General features: G+C 45.2%; 1 protein-coding gene and 1 long non-coding RNA gene across 4 annotated transcripts in view; one reads left to right on the top strand and one right to left on the bottom strand.

The window, feature by feature from the left end:
* LOC149977361 (uncharacterized) overlaps positions 1–17,652 on the top strand; it is a 290,909-nt gene that overhangs the window by 219,028 nt on the left and 54,229 nt on the right. The window lies entirely within an intron of this gene.
* Positions 1–17,652, bottom strand: part of si:ch211-161h7.4 (uncharacterized) — a 60,426-nt gene that overhangs the window by 13,903 nt on the left and 28,871 nt on the right. For all 3 annotated transcript variants that reach the window (XM_036945621.2, XM_036945619.2, XM_036945622.2), the window contains 4 exons: positions 16,287–16,969; positions 14,262–14,879; positions 13,344–14,106; positions 7,103–7,173 (listed from right to left, as the gene is read on the bottom strand). In XM_036945621.2, coding sequence (XP_036801516.2) covers positions 7,103–7,173; positions 13,344–14,106; positions 14,262–14,879; positions 16,287–16,969 — 2,135 coding nt within the window. The remainder of the gene's footprint in view (positions 1–7,102; positions 7,174–13,343; positions 14,107–14,261; positions 14,880–16,286; positions 16,970–17,652) is intronic.

Below are 17,652 nucleotides of genomic sequence, written 5' to 3'. Positions count from 1 at the left end.
GGTTAGGACAACATGCTCCATAGGACACACTAGGTTAGGACAACATGCTCCATAGGACACACTAGGTTAGGACAACAGGCTCCATAGGACACACTAGGTTAGGACAACAGGCTCCATAGGACACACTAGGTTAGGACAACAGGCTCCATAGGACACACTAGGTTAGGACAACATGCACCATAGGACACACTAGGTTAGGACAACAGGCTCCATAGGACACAATAGGTTAGGACAATAGGCTCCATAGGACACACTAGGTTAGGACAACAGGCTCCATAGGACACACTAGGTTAGGACAACATGCTCCATAGGACACACTAGGTTAGGACAACATGCTCCATAGGACACACTAGGTTAGGACAATAGGCTCCATAGGACACACTAGGTTAGGACAATAGGCTCCATAGGACACACTAGGTTAGGACAACATGCTCCATATGACACACTAGGTTAGGACAACATGCTCCATAGGACACACTAGGTTAGGACAATAGGCTCCATAGGACAACAGGCTCCATAGGACACACTAGGTTAGGACAACATGCTCCATAGGACACACTAGGTTAGGACAATAGGCTCCATAGGACAACAGGCTCCATAGGACACACTAGGTTAGGACAATAGGCTCCATAGGACACACTAGGTTAGGACAACATGCTCCATAGGACACACTAGGTTAGGACAACATGCTCCATAGGACACACTAGGTGAGGACAACAGGCTCCATAGGACACACTAGGTTAGGACAACAGGCTCCATAGGGCACACTAGGTTAGGACAACAGGCTCCATAGGACACACTAGGTTAGGACAACATGCTCCATAGGACACACTAGGTTAGGACAACATGCTCCATATGACACACTAGGTTAGGACAACATGCTCCATAGGACACACTAGGTTAGGACAATAGGCTCCATAGGACAACAGGCTCCATAGGACACACTAGGTTAGGACAACATGCTCCATAGGACACACTAGGTTAGGACAATAGGCTCCATAGGACAACAGGCTCCATAGGACACACTAGGTTAGGACAATAGGCTCCATAGGACACACTAGGTTAGGACAACATGCTCCATAGGACACACTAGGTTAGGACAACATGCTCCATAGGACACACTAGGTTAGGACAACAGGCTCCATAGGACACACTAGGTTAGGACAACAGGCTCCATAGGGCACACTAGGTTAGGACAACAGGCTCCATAGGACACACTAGGTTAGGACAACATGCACCATAGGACACACTAGGTTAGGACAACAGGCTCCATAGGACACAATAGGTTAGGACAATAGGCTCCATAGGACACACTAGGTTAGGACAATAGGCTCCATAGGACACACTAGGTTAGGACAACAGGCTCCATAGGACACAATAGGTTAGGACAACAGGCTCCATAGGACACACTAGGTTAGGACAACAGGCTCCATAGGACACACAAGGTTAGGACAACATGCACCATAGGACACACTAGGTTAGGACAACAGGCTCCATAGGACACAATAGGTTAGGACAATAGGCTCCATAGGACACACTAGGTTAGGACAACAGGCTCCATAGGACACACTAGGTTAGGACAACATGCTCCATAGGACACACTAGGTTAGGACAACATGCTCCATAGGACACACTAGGTTAGGACAATAGGCTCCATAGGACACACTAGGTTAGGACAACATGCTCCATATGACACACTAGGTTAGGACAACATGCTCCATAGGACACACTAGGTTAGGACAATAGGCTCCATAGGACAACAGGCTCCATAGGACACACTAGGTTAGGACAACATGCTCCATAGGACACACTAGGTTAGGACAACATGCACCATAGGACACACTAGGTTAGGACAACAGGCTCCATAGGACACACTAGGTTAGGACAACAGGCTCCATAGGACACACTAGGTTAGGACAACATGCTCCATAGGACACACTAGGTTAGGACAACATGCTCCATAGGACACACTAGGTTAGGACAATAGGCTCCATAGGACACACTAGGTTAGGACAATAGGCTCCATAGGACACACTAGGTTAGGACAACATGCTCCATATGACACACTAGGTTAGGACAACATGCTCCATAGGACACACTAGGTTAGGACAATAGGCTCCATAGGACAACAGGCTCCATAGGACACACTAGGTTAGGACAACATGCTCCATAGGACACACTAGGTTAGGACAATAGGCTCCATAGGACAACAGGCTCCATAGGACACACTAGGTTAGGACAATAGGCTCCATAGGACACACTAGGTTAGGACAACATGCTCCATAGGACACACTAGGTTAGGACAACATGCTCCATAGGACACACTAGGTGAGGACAACAGGCTCCATAGGACACACTAGGTTAGGACAACAGGCTCCATAGGGCACACTAGGTTAGGACAACAGGCTCCATAGGACACACTAGGTTAGGACAACATGCTCCATAGGACACACTAGGTTAGGACAACATGCTCCATAGGACACACTAGGTTAGGACAATAGGCTCCATAGGACAACAGGCTCCATAGGACACACTAGGTTAGGACAACATGCTCCATAGGACACACTAGGTTAGGACAATAGGCTCCATAGGACAACAGGCTCCATAGGACACACTAGGTTAGGACAATAGGCTCCATAGGACACACTAGGTTAGGACAACATGCTCCATAGGACACACTAGGTTAGGACAACATGCTCCATAGGACACACTAGGTTAGGACAACAGGCTCCATAGGACACACTAGGTTAGGACAACAGGCTCCATAGGGCACACTAGGTTAGGACAACAGGCTCCATAGGACACACTAGGTTAGGACAACATGCACCATAGGACACACTAGGTTAGGACAACAGGCTCCATAGGACACAATAGGTTAGGACAATAGGCTCCATAGGACACACTAGGTTAGGACAATAGGCTCCATAGGACACACTAGGTTAGGACAACAGGCTCCATAGGACACAATAGGTTAGGACAACAGGCTCCATAGGACACACTAGGTTAGGACAACAGGCTCCATAGGACACACAAGGTTAGGACAACATGCACCATAGGACACACTAGGTTAGGACAACAGGCTCCATAGGACACAATAGGTTAGGACAATAGGCTCCATAGGACACACTAGGTTAGGACAACAGGCTCCATAGGACACACTAGGTTAGGACAACATGCTCCATAGGACACACTAGGTTAGGACAACATGCTCCATAGGACACACTAGGTTAGGACAATAGGCTCCATAGGACACACTAGGTTAGGACAACATGCTCCATATGACACACTAGGTTAGGACAACATGCTCCATAGGACACACTAGGTTAGGACAATAGGCTCCATAGGACAACAGGCTCCATAGGACACACTAGGTTAGGACAACATGCTCCATAGGACACACTAGGTTAGGACAATAGGCTCCATAGGACAACAGGCTCCATAGGACACACTAGGTTAGGACAATAGGCTCCATAGGACACACTAGGTTAGGACAACATGCTCCATAGGACACACTAGGTTAGGACAACATGCTCCATAGGACACACTAGGTTAGGACAACAGGCTCCATAGGACACACTAGGTTAGGACAACAGGCTCCATAGGGCACACTAGGTTAGGACAACAGGCTCCATAGGACACACTAGGTTAGGACAACATGCACCATAGGACACACTAGGTTAGGACAACAGGCTCCATAGGACACAATAGGTTAGGACAACATGCACTATAGGACACACTAGGTTAGGACAACAGGCTCCATAGGACACACTAGGTTAGGACAATAGGCTCCATAGGACACACTAGGTTAGGACAATAGGCTCCATAGGACACACTAGGTTAGGACAACATGCTCCATAGGACACACTAGGTGAGGACAACAGGCTCCATAGGACACACTAGGTTAGGACAACAGGCTCCATAGGGCACACTAGGTTAGGACAACAGGCTCCATAGGACACACTAGGTTAGGACAACATGCTCCATAGGACACACTAGGTTAGGACAACATGCTCCATAGGACACACTAGGTTAGGACAATAGGCTCCATAGGACAACAGGCTCCATAGGACACACTAGGTTAGGACAACATGCTCCATAGGACACACTAGGTTAGGACAATAGGCTCCATAGGACAACAGGCTCCATAGGACACACTAGGTTAGGACAATAGGCTCCATAGGACACACTAGGTTAGGACAACATGCTCCATAGGACACACTAGGTTAGGACAACATGCTCCATAGGACACACTAGGTTAGGACAACAGGCTCCATAGGACACACTAGGTTAGGACAACAGGCTCCATAGGGCACACTAGGTTAGGACAACAGGCTCCATAGGACACACTAGGTTAGGACAACATGCACCATAGGACACACTAGGTTAGGACAACAGGCTCCATAGGACACAATAGGTTAGGACAATAGGCTCCATAGGACACACTAGGTTAGGACAATAGGCTCCATAGGACACACTAGGTTAGGACAACAGGCTCCATAGGACACAATAGGTTAGGACAACAGGCTCCATAGGACACACTAGGTTAGGACAACAGGCTCCATAGGACACACAAGGTTAGGACAACATGCACCATAGGACACACTAGGTTAGGACAACAGGCTCCATAGGACACAATAGGTTAGGACAATAGGCTCCATAGGACACACTAGGTTAGGACAACAGGCTCCATAGGACACACTAGGTTAGGACAACATGCTCCATAGGACACACTAGGTTAGGACAACATGCTCCATAGGACACACTAGGTTAGGACAATAGGCTCCATAGGACACACTAGGTTAGGACAACATGCTCCATATGACACACTAGGTTAGGACAACATGCTCCATAGGACACACTAGGTTAGGACAATAGGCTCCATAGGACAACAGGCTCCATAGGACACACTAGGTTAGGACAACATGCTCCATAGGACACACTAGGTTAGGACAATAGGCTCCATAGGACAACAGGCTCCATAGGACACACTAGGTTAGGACAATAGGCTCCATAGGACACACTAGGTTAGGACAACATGCTCCATAGGACACACTAGGTTAGGACAACATGCTCCATAGGACACACTAGGTTAGGACAACAGGCTCCATAGGACACACTAGGTTAGGACAACAGGCTCCATAGGGCACACTAGGTTAGGACAACAGGCTCCATAGGACACACTAGGTTAGGACAACATGCACCATAGGACACACTAGGTTAGGACAACAGGCTCCATAGGACACAATAGGTTAGGACAACATGCACTATAGGACACACTAGGTTAGGACAACAGGCTCCATAGGACACACTAGGTTAGGACAATAGGCTCCATAGGACACACTAGGTTAGGACAATAGGCTCCATAGGACACACTAGGTTAGGACAACAGGCTCCATAGGACACACTAGGTTAGGACAACAGGCTCCATAGGACACACTAGGTTAGGACAATAGGCTCCATAGGACAATAGGCTCCATAGGACAACAGGCTCCATAGGACACACTAGGTTAGGACAATAGGCTCCATAGGACAATAGGCTCCATAGGACATACTAGGTTAGGACAACAGGCTCCATAGGACACACTAGGTTAGGACAATAGGCTCCATAGGACACACTAGGTTAGGACAACAAGCATCACAGGACACACTAGGTTAGGACAACAGGCTCCATAGGAAACACTAGGTTAGGACAACAGGCTCCATAGGACACACTAGGTTAGGACAATAAGCTCCATAGGACACACTAGGTTAGGACAACAGGCACCATAGGACACACTAGGTTAGGACAACAGGCACCATAGGACACACTAGGTTAGGACAACAGGCTCCATAGGACACACTAGGTTAGGACAACAGGCTCCATAGGACACACTAGGTTAGGACAACAGGCTCCATAGGACACACTAGGTTAGGACAATAGGCTCCATAGGACACACTAGGTTAGGACAACAGGCTCCATAGGACACACTAGGTTAGGACAACAGGCTCCATAGGACACACTAGGTTAGGACAACAGGCTCCATAGGACACACTAGGTTAGGACAACAGGCTCCATAGGACACACTAGGTTAGGACAACAGGCTCCATAGGACACACTAGGTTAGGACAACAGGCTCCATAGGACACACTAGGTTAGGACAACATGCACCATAGGACACAATAGGTTAGGACAACAGGCTCCATAGGAAACACTAGGTTAGGACAACAGGCTCCATAGGACACACTAGGTTAGGACAATAAGCTCCATAGGACACACTAGGTTAGGACAACAGGCACCATAGGACACACTAGGTTAGGACAACAGGCACCATAGGACACACTAGGTTAGGACAACAGGCTCCATAGGACACACTAGGTTAGGACAACAGGCTCCATAGGACACACTAGGTTAGGACAACAGGCTCCATAGGACACACTAGGTTAGGACAACAGGCTCCATAGGACACACTAGGTTAGGACAACAGGCTCCATAGGACACACTAGGTTAGGACAATAGGCTCCATAGGACACACTAGGTTAGGACAACAGGCTCCATAGGACACACTAGGTTAGGACAACAGGCTCCATAGGACACACTAGGTTAGGACAATAGGCTCCATAGGACAATAGGCTCCATAGGACAACAGGCTCCATAGGACACACTAGGTTAGGACAATAGGCTCCATAGGACAATAGGCTCCATAGGACAATAGGCTCCATAGGACACACTAGGTTAGGACAACAGGCTCCATAGGACACACTAGGTTAGGACAATAGGCTCCATAGGACAACAGGCTCCATAGGACAATAGGCTCCATAGGACACACTAGGTTAGGACAACAGGCTCCACAGGACACACTAGGTTAGGACAATAGGCTCCATAGGACACACTAGGTTAGGACAACATGCATCACAGGACACACTAGGTTAGGACAACAGGCTCCATAGGACACACTAGGTTAGGACAACAGGCTCCATAGGACACACTATGTTAGGACAATAGGCTCCATAGGACAATAGGCTCCATAGGACAACAGGCTCCATAGGACACACTAGGTTAGGACAATAGGCTCCATAGGACAATAGGCTCCATAGGACAACAGGCTCAAGGCTCCGTACTTACAGATGTCGTCATTCTCTTCATAATCCTCCAGTTCAATCATGGAAGACGGTCCGCTTTTGAACCCTTTTAACCTGTTGACAAAAAGGAATGGATCTCCTGACAGTGTCATGTTGGACAACAGTCACTCATAACGTTGTTTAGAAGAGAAGCAACAGTCAGAAATACACCATATATATACATACACATACGTATGTGGAAACCCCTTCAAGTTGGTGGATCTGTCTATTTCAGCCACACCCGTTGGTGGAATCGGCTATTTCAGCCACACCCGTTGGTGGAAACGGCTATTTCAGCCACACCTGTTGGTGGAATTGGCTATTTCAGCCACACCCGTTGCTGACAAGTGTATAAAATTGGACTCTGGAGCAGTGGAAACGTGCTCTCTGGAGTGATGAATCACGCTTCACCATCTGGCGGATGCCAGGAGGACGCTACCTGTCCCAATGCATAGTGCAAACTGTAAAGTTTGGTGGGGGAGGAATAATGGCCTGGGGCTGTTTTTCATAGTTCGGGCTAACCCCCTTAGTTCCAGTGAATCTTAACGCTACAGCGTACAATGACATTCTAGATGATTCTGTGCTTCCAACTTTGTGGCAACAGTTTGGAGAAGGCCCTTTCCTGTTTTACCATGACAATGCCCCCGTGCACAAAGCGATGTCCTGGGGCGGCAGGTAGCCTAGTGGTTAGAGTGTTGGACTTGTAACTGAAAGGTTGCAATATCGAATCCCCGAGCTGAACAGGGTAAAAATCTATCGTTCTGCCCCTGAACAAGGCAGTTGTTCCTAGGCCGTCATTGAAAATAAGAATTTGTTCTTAACTGACTTGCCTAGTTAAATAAAGGTAAAATACAATGAAAACAGTGTTTAGAAGCAACAATCAGAAGTAAAAGATGCTGAGAAGCAACAGTTAGAACTAACAAGAAGTCGACCGATTATGATTTTTCAACGCAGATAACGATTATTGGAGGACCAAAAAAAGCCTATACCGATTAATCGGCCAATTTTTTATTTTATTTACAGGGGGGCAAAAAAGTATTTAGTCAGCCACCAATTGTGCAAGTTCTCCCAATTAAAAAAGATGAGAGAGGCCTGTAATTTTCATCATAGGTACACTTCAACTATGACAGACAAAATGAGAAGAAAAAAAATCTAGAAAATCACATTGTAGGATTTCTTTATGAATTTATTTGCAAATTATGGTGGAAAATAAGTATTTGGTCAATAACAAAAGTTTCTCAATACTTTGTTATATACCCTTTCTTGGCAATGACAGAGGTCAAACGTTTTCTGTAAGTCTTCACACACTGTTGCTGGTATTTTGGCCCATTCCTCCATGCAGATCTCCTCTAGAGCAGTGATGTTTTGGGGCTGTTGCTGGGCAACACTGACTTTCAACTCCCTCCAAAGATTTTCTATGGGGTTGAGATCTGGAGACTGGCTAGGCCACTCCAGGACCTTGAAATGCTTCTTACGAAGCCACTCCTTCGTTGCCCAGGCAGTGTGTTTGGGATCATTGTCATGCTGAAAGAACCAGCCACGTTTCATCTTCAATGCCCTTGCTGATGGAAGGAGGTTTTCACTCAAAATCTCACGATACATGGCCCCATTCATTATTTCCTTTACACGGATCAGTCGTCCTGGTCCCTTTGCAGAAAAACAGCCCCAAAGCATGATGTTTCCACCCCCATGCTTCACAGTAGGTATGGTGTTCTTTGGATGCAACTCAGCATTCTTTGTCCTCTAAACACAACGAGTTGAGTTTTTACCAAAAAGTTATATTTTGGTTTCATCTGACCATATGACATTCTCCCAATCTTCTTCTGGATCATCCAAATGCTCTCTAGCAAACTTCAGACGGGCCTGGACATGTACTGGCTTAAGCAGGGGGACACGTCTGGCATTGCAGGATTTGAGTCCCTGGCGGCGTAGTGTGTTACTGATGGTAGGCTTTGTTACTTTGGTCCCAGCTCTCTGCAGGTCATTCACTAGGTCCCCCCGTGTGGTTCTGGGATTTTTGCTCACCGTTCTTGTGATCATCTTGACCCCACGGGGTGAGATTTTGCGTGGAGCCCCAGTACGAGGGAGATTATCAGTGGTCTTGTATGTCTTCCATTTCCTAATAATTGCTCCCACAGTTGATTTCTTCAAACCAAGCTGCTTACCTATTGCAGATTCAGTCTTCCCAGCCTGGTGCAGGTCTACAATTTTGTTTCTGGTATCCTTTGACAGCTCTTTGGTCTTGGCCATAGTGGAGTTTGGAGTGTGACTGTTTGAGGTTGTGGACAGGTGTCTTTTATACTGATAACAAGTTCAAACAGGTGCCATTAATACAGGTAATGAGTGGAGGACAGAGGAGCCTCTTAACCTGTAGACACCCAGCCCGTGAACGGGACTGTTATCATCATCTGACACTAATTAGCATAACGCAACGAACATAAATCTTCCTAGAAAATATTCCTATTCATGAAAATCACAAGTGAAATATATTGGAACACAGCTTAGCCTTTTGTTAATCACCCTGTCATCTCAGATTTTCAAAATATGCTTTACAGCCAACGCTAGAAAAGCATTTGTGTAAGTTTATCATAGCCTAGCATAGCATTATGCCTTGCTAGCAGCAGGCAAACTTGTCACGGAAATCAGAAAAGCAATCAAATTAAATCGTTTACCTTTGATGAACTTCGGATGTTTTCACTCAAAAGACTCCCAGGTAGATAGCCAAAGTTCATTTTTTCCCAAAATATATTTTTTTTAGGCGAAATAGCTGTTTGTTCTTCACGTTTGGCTGAGAAATCGCCCAGAAATTGCGGTCACCACAACGCCAAAAAATATTCCAAATTAGCTCCATAATATCGACAGAAACATGGCAAACGTTGTTTAGAATCCATCCTCAAGGTGTTTTTCTAATATCTATTCGATAATATATCCGTCGGGACAATTCCATTTTCTCTAGGACCGATTGGAGTAATGGCTACCTCTGCACTTTACGCGAGAATCTCTCTCGGAGCCACCATGTGACCACTTACGCAATGTGCCCTCCTACGGCTCGTTGATGGTACATTCACAGACATATAGGGTCATTGGAACGAGTCATTGAAAACCTGGGGCACTTCCGGATTGGATTTTTCTCAGGCTTTCGCCTGCAACATCAGTTCTGTTATACTCACAGACACTATCTTTACAGTTTTGGAAACGTTAGAGTGTTTTCTATCCAATTATATGCATATTCTAGCATCTTTTCCTGACAAAATATCCCGTTTAAAACGGGAACGTTTTTTTCCCCAAAATTAAAATACTGCCCCCTAACACCAAGAGGTTAAAGAAGAAGTTACAGGTCTGTGAGAGCCAGACATATTGCTTGTTTGTAGGTGACCAAATACTTATTTTCCACCATAATTTGCAAATAAATTCATAAAAAATCCTACAATGTGATTTTCTGGATTTTCTTTCTTCTCATTTTGTCTGTCATAGTTGAAGTGTACCTATGATGAAAATTAAAGGCCTCTCTCATCTTTTTAAGTGGGAGAACTTGCCCCACTGTATTTGTGTCACGATGTTGGCCTGGGGGTAGGTTTATGACAGTCATAAATACATCAATACCTCTTCTCCCCTTTTTTCCTCTCTCTACCCTACTGATGTGACATTTGAAAATCCCTTGGTTAAAAGAGATTCTGGGAACATCAGAAGGTGTGGGGGGGGGGGGATTAACTATATTCTGGTAATCTGACCAATTGAACATATGCAGTGGTACTTAATGAATATGATGTCAGTTCGGTTGTCATCTGAGACATTCTCATCAATGATAAGATGACATAAGCTCTACAGTGGAAAGTCTGCACATTGTAGTTATCGGTTTCACATAGAGTTGTTGTTCAATTTAAATGTTTGAATATAAAATTATTGGTGAAGAGATTAAATGTAATTTTATCTTCCAAATGAGAGATTTGGGTTTTCATAAGGTTAGGGCTCTGCTCAATCAGTGGCCCGCCCCTGTGAAGGGACATGGGTTACACAACTTTTCAAACACACCCTTCTCGCTCCACTATATAAAGTCTTGATGAAAATGTAACCTCCTGTTCCAAGTACGCGAGGTCTGCAGCCTCTGCGTTAAAAGGACTAACATGTCAACTACAGAACTAAGCCAACCTCAGCGTGAGCTTTGGTTGCGAATGGTATGAACTTTGAACTCTTATTCACTACAGAAGTGATACCTCCTAGCCGTTGAGTTAGCAAGAGCAGCTGCAAACGTGGGCCAGGAAAGAACAGAGACAGAGTATCCCGTCGACCACACAACGATGTTACTACAACGTATCCAATTTACCACCAGAGACATTCTTCAAAGGACAAAGGACTCGGTTGGGCAACACGGACTTCCATCTACCACCAACCTGCCGAAGCGCAGCTCAGAGTAAATATTTATTGCATTTTCCTTTTCCAAATGAGAGGTAATTTAGAATGCATAAGATACTGTATCTACGATAGCACAGCTTCTTCCTTTGTCCCTCAGTCTTCCCACTCTTTCACTCAAACCCAGCCCTTTTCCTTTGTGTAACAAGCTGTCATATCGGTTCCGCCCGCTAGGGACGTTTTCCTTTATGACATAATTTGTAATTAACCTCTTGAAGCTAGGGGGCAATATTTTTATGTTTGGAAAAATAACGTTCCCAAAGTAAACAGCCTATTTCTCAGGACCAGATGCTAGAATATGCATTTAGAAAACACTCTAAAGTTTCCAAAACTGTCAAAATATTGTCTGTGAGTATAACAGAACTGATATTGCAGGCGAAACCATGAGAAAAATCAAACCAGGAAGTGGCTTCTATTTTGAAAACTCCATGTTCCATAGCCTCCCAATGCTCCATTTAAAGGGATATCAATCAGATTCCTTTTCCTATCGCTTCCTCAAGGTGTCAACAGTCTTTAGACATAGTTTCAAGCTTTTATTTTGAAAAATGAGCCAGAACGATAACATCGCGTCAAGTGGTCACATGAGTTTTGCTCGTGCAACAGAGTTTGGATAGGTATTGCTTTTCCCTCTCCTACTGTGAAAGACATTTGCGGTTGAGGATTGATTATAAAAAATGTTTGACATGTTTCTGTGGACATTACGGATATTATTTGGAATTTGTCTGCGTTGTCGTGACCGCTCTTTCCTGTGGATTTCTGAACATAATGCACCAAACAAACAGGTATTTTGGATATAAAAATAATCTTAATGGAACAAAAGGAACATTAATTATGTAAATGGGAGTCTCGTGAGTGAAAACATCCGAAGATCAAAGGTAAACGATTAATTTGATTGCTTTTCTGATTTCCGTGACCGAGCTACCTGATGCTAAGTGTACTTAATGTTTTGTCATGCGATCGATAAACTTACACAAACGCTTGGATTGCTTTCGCTGTAAAGCATCATTTCAAGATGCTGAGATGACAGGTGGATTAACAAAAGGCGAAACTGTGTTTTGCAATATTGCACTTGTGATTTCATTAATATGAATATTTGTAGTAATATTATTTGACTGAGGCACTATGCTATTCAGCGGTTGCTGATGACAATTATCCCGCTTAAGGGATGGGTAGCGCCAAGAAGTTAAGGTATGATTAATATGATTGTATATGTAATTCTGTGTGATTAGTTAGGTATTTAGTAAATAAATAATTAAACCCAATTCTGTATTGCTGATTCAACTTGTTAGCCAGGGTTCGTGAAGATAACCAAGAATTTACAACTTTTTCAGATGAGACTGAAGTAAGGTGACGATTAATATTGACTGCTATAGATGTAAAATATTACTAGGTCTTTAAGAGTTTATTCGGAAGATAACAGCTCTATAAACATTATTTCGTTGTGCCCCGACTTTCTAGTTAATTACATTTACATGATTAGCTCAATCAGGTAATATTAATTACGGAGAAAGGATTTTATAGAATAGCGTGTCATATCACTTATTCCGGCATAGCCAAAGACACGACAAGAAGCAACAGTCAGAAGTAACATGTAGAGAAGCAACAGTCAAAAGTAGCGTGTTGAGAAGCAACAGTCAAAAGTAGCGTGTTGAGAAGCAACAGTCAAAAGTAGCGTGTTGAGAAGCAACAGTCAAAAGTAGCGTGTTGAGAAGCAACAGTCAAAAGTAGCGTGTTGAGAAGCAACAGTCAAAAGTAGCGTGTTGAGAAGCAACAGTCAAAAGTAGCGTGTTGAGAAGCAACAGTCAGAAGTAAGTAGTATTTGGGAGTGTACTTACGTGTTGTCTGAGAGTCGGTTGTTGCTTTGGGAGAAGTCTCGGTGTATGGTCTTCTTTTTCCCCAGCTGTCCAACAGGCTCTATGCAGACAGTACTGGCACTCAGATCCACAGGGCTGGAGCTCCTGTCACTGGTTGGGTCCTGGGAGGGGTCATTAGCTGGCCCAGAGCTGAGGCCGATGCTGGGGCTCTGGGCTGACTGCTCCTCAGGCGCTCTAGGGAATAGCGTTTTCCCCCCCAAAGTATGCCACGTGCTGCTTCTGACCGTGGCCACCGGGAGCGCTCCTCTGCCCGAGGAGAAGACGGCGCCAATGGTGGCCAGAGAGCACTTGACCGTCTTGGGGGCGGAGAGGTCCTTCCTCTTCAGCGGGGTCTGAACTCCTCCAGGTCGAGTTGAGGAGGCTGTGTTGCCATTCTGAGGGGGTCCAAGGAACTTACTTCTCTCCACCTTGCGAGTTTTTGGGTTCGGCTGTGGTTGAGGGGGTGAAGGTTTTTTGGGGTAAGGCTGGGATTGTTGAGGGAATGAAGAGGTGCTGTCAGCGTTCTCTGGGGGGTTGTTGGTGACCCACCAGTTCCCTGGAGCTTTCCTCCTCCTGCTGCGTTTCTCTGGAGCCTCCCTGGCCTGACGCCACTGCCTGCTGGGGGTAACGGTAGTGGGGTAGGCATCACTCCTGCTGGGGATAACGGTAGCAGAGTGGGGGGTAATGTCACTCTGGGGTTTACACTTGGGATGGCGGGTATAGATCCAGTCAAACACCTTCTCACCTGAGAAGAGACACAAGCAGAACACAAAATCACCACATATTTAAATAACAGCTGTTTGAGATGACAGAGTACATATTTTGTATTTTACTAAGTTTGATTTATGAGTGAGCTATATCCACTTGAAGGAAAAGGGTGGTGTTAGTATGAAGCCTTACTTGGGGTGAGTGTATGCTGTCTGAGAGGGCTGGGCATGGGACTGAGCCCCCCCAGCTCCTGTTGCTCCTCCTGCTGCTCTGCCGTAGAGGCCTCAGCCTCCTCCTCTTCTCTCTGACCTTCAGGCCTCGCTGGTTCCTCTCTACTGGTCGTCTTTTGCTTCTTAGTTCTGCCCCTCTTGGGCTTCTCTGCTTTATGCTCTGCAGTCTGATTGGACCAGGGTTTATTTTCTGTGGTCTGATTGGACAAAGGTTTATTTTCTGCGGTTTGATTGGACAAGGGTTTCTTCTTTGCGTTCTGATTAAACAAGGGTCTTGATGTCCCCTCCTCTTGCCCTGACTCCACAGAGGAATATCTTGCTGGTTTGGTTTTTGTTTTCTTGTTATTGTGTTTGTACTTGTTTGCTGTGTGTGTGTTGACTGTCTCTGTGACCTGTGTGTTGAAAGGGCTGGTGAGCCACCAGGGACCAGGCTTGATCCTCTTCCTCTTCCCTGCTGACTGGGTTAGCTGGCCGGCCTGGGAGGAGTCAGCCTCACCTGTAGGGGAGGGGCCGACCTCCTTGGCTTTACGATTGGCTGGGACCTTGACTAGTCTCTGTCCTGTCGGTGCCAACTGTAGAACTGTGGAGGAAAGACAACATCTAGCCTAGATTTTTATGTGCACTACATTTTTCCATTGATTTTTTTGTGAATATTTTTATTTTGTTGTTTTTATTGTTGAGAGCAAAACATACAGTCAAAGTCGGAAGTTTACATACACCTTAGCCAAATACAGTTAAACTCAGTTTTTCACAATTCCTGACATTTAATCCTAGTAAAAAATCAGTTTTAGGTCAGTTAGGATCACCACTTTATTTTAATAATGTGAAATGTCAGAATAATAGTTGAGAGAATGATTTATTTCAGCTTTTATTTCTTTCATCAGAAGTTGTGGTTAAAGTTTACATACACGCAATTACTATTTGGTAGCATTGCCTTTAAATTGTTTAACTCGGGTCAAACGATTTGGGTAGCCTTCCACAAGCTTCCCACAATAAGTTGGGTGAATTTTGGCCCATTCCTCCTGACAGAGGTGGTGTAACTGAGTCAGGTTTGTAGGCCTCCTTGCTCGCACACGCTTTTTCAGTTTTGTTTTCTAATTGTCTATAGGATTGAGGTCAGGGCTTTGTGATGGCCACTCTAATGCCTTGACTTTGTTGTCCTTAAGCCATTTTGCAACAACTTTGGAAGTATGCATGGGGTCATGGTCGCAAATGGGTCTTCCAAATGGACAAAGCTTTAACTTCCTGACTGATGTCTTGAGATGTTGCTTCAACATATCCACCTAATTTTCCTACCTCATGATTCCATCTATTTTGTGAAGTGCACCAGTCCCTCCTGCAGCAAAGCACCCCCACAAAAGGATGCTGCCACCCCAGTGCTTCACGGTTGGAATGGTGTTCTTCGGCTTACAAGCCTCCCCCTTTTTCCTCCAAACATTATGATGGTCATTATGGCCAAACAGTTCTATTTTTGCTTCATCAGTATAGAGGACATTTCTTCAAAAAGTACGATCTTTGTCCCCATGCGCAGTTGCAAACCGTAGTCTGGTCTTGAAATAAATCAACAAATACACCTCCAATTGACTCAAATGATCTCAATTAGCCTATCAGAAGCTTCTAAAGCCACGACATCATTTTCTGGAATTTTCCAAGCAGTTTAAAAGCACAGTCAACTTAGTGTATGTAAACTTCTGACCCACTGGAATTGTGATACTGTGAATTATAAGTTAAATATTATGTCTAAACAATTGTTGGAAAAATTACTTGTGTCATACACAAAGTAAATGTCCTAACCGACTTGCCAAAACCATAGTTTGTAAACAAGAAATTTGTGGTTGAAAAACAAGTTCTAATGTCTCCAACTTAAGTGTATGTAAACTTCTGGCGTTCAACTGTATTCCTATACCTACAAATTATACAACTTGAACTTGTGATGAACATTGTAGTCAAAGAAACCATTGTGATGTGTGATGTTAGCTGATCTTACCTGGTGAAACATCCTGGTCTGAAGCAGCTTCACTCTCCTCCTCCATGCTGACGGGCTCCTCCCCAGCTCCAGCTGACAGTCTCCTGGTCTTCCCAGACTGCAGGCCTCGTCCTCGGCTCGTCTTGGGGTTCACCTTGTTACCTTGGATACCAGCTTGGAATTTAGATATTCTGGGAACGTTCTTTTCTGTTTTGGTGCGGGCTTTTGATTGGCTGGGTTTAGGCTTAGCCCCTCCTCCTGGTTCCAGGTAACCTGCTGTCGGTTCAGATAACGGGTTGTTGACCTTCTTCTTCGGGTCTTGTTCTATGTGGTCTGCCTCGACAGGCCCATCACCCTGGGGACTTGAGTCCCTCTTCTTCCTGGCTGTAGACTTGGTGAGGACAGGTATGAGGGAGGAGCCTCCAGTAGCATTCTTCTCTTTAGTTTTCACTTCAGCTGTCCCTCCTGATCTCAGCTTGGCTGTATCCTTCTCTGATTGGCTGGCCTTGGTGAGTGTGTCAGCTGAGGCGTCATTACTGCTGTATGATTGATCCTTCTGCTGCGGTTGAGGTGTGGCTGTGGTCCTGTTGGGGTCAGTCTTCCTGCGAAGGGAGAACCAGGAAGGACCATCGTCCTCCAGGATCAGGAAGTCATCCTCCAGGTCGGTGAGAGGAGCTTCTCTCACTGGAGACGCTAGGGCTTTCCTAGGGCAGAAACACAGCATTAACCCTTTCCTAGGGCTGAACAGAAACACAGCATTAACCCTTTCCTAGGGCTGAACTTGTGAGAAGGTGGGAAGGGTCCGTGGACACTTCCCACCTTGGAATGGATGGGTATGATGAGTGTGTTTCATTTGGTGACTTCAGAGAGGACAGGAAACACACATGACGATTAGAGGTCGACCCCTTTGTTTTTTTTACACCTTTATTTAATCTTTATTTAACCAGGCAAGTCAGTTAAGAACACATTCTTATTTTCAATGACGGCCTAGGAACGGTGGGTTAACTGCCTCGCTCAGGGGCAGAATGACAGATTTTCACCTTGTCAGCTCGGGGGATTCAATCTTGCAACCTTACAGTTAACTTGTCCAACGCTCCAACCACCTGCCTCTCATTGCACTCCACGAGGAGACTGCCTGTTACGCGAATGCAGTAAGGTAAGTAAGTAATGCAGTAAGGTAAGTTGCTAGCTAGCATTAAACTTATGTAGCATTGGCTACACGGCTGGAAATGGTTGAACTCTGAGACTATCGATCCCTACAGAATAAGAGCAAATCTTAGATACGAATTACTAGTCTTCATATCGACTGTTTGTTTGCTTATGCATTTCTGTGATTATTTAGTTAATAAATAAATGATTATGACATTTGATGTATGGATGATTCATA

This window comes from Oncorhynchus mykiss, chromosome 15, assembly GCF_057628025.1.
Source record: "Oncorhynchus mykiss isolate SJ-2025 chromosome 15, ASM5762802v1, whole genome shotgun sequence".
Lineage (NCBI taxonomy): Eukaryota > Metazoa > Chordata > Actinopteri > Salmoniformes > Salmonidae > Oncorhynchus > Oncorhynchus mykiss.
This window is presented reverse-complemented; position numbering and strand designations above follow the sequence as displayed.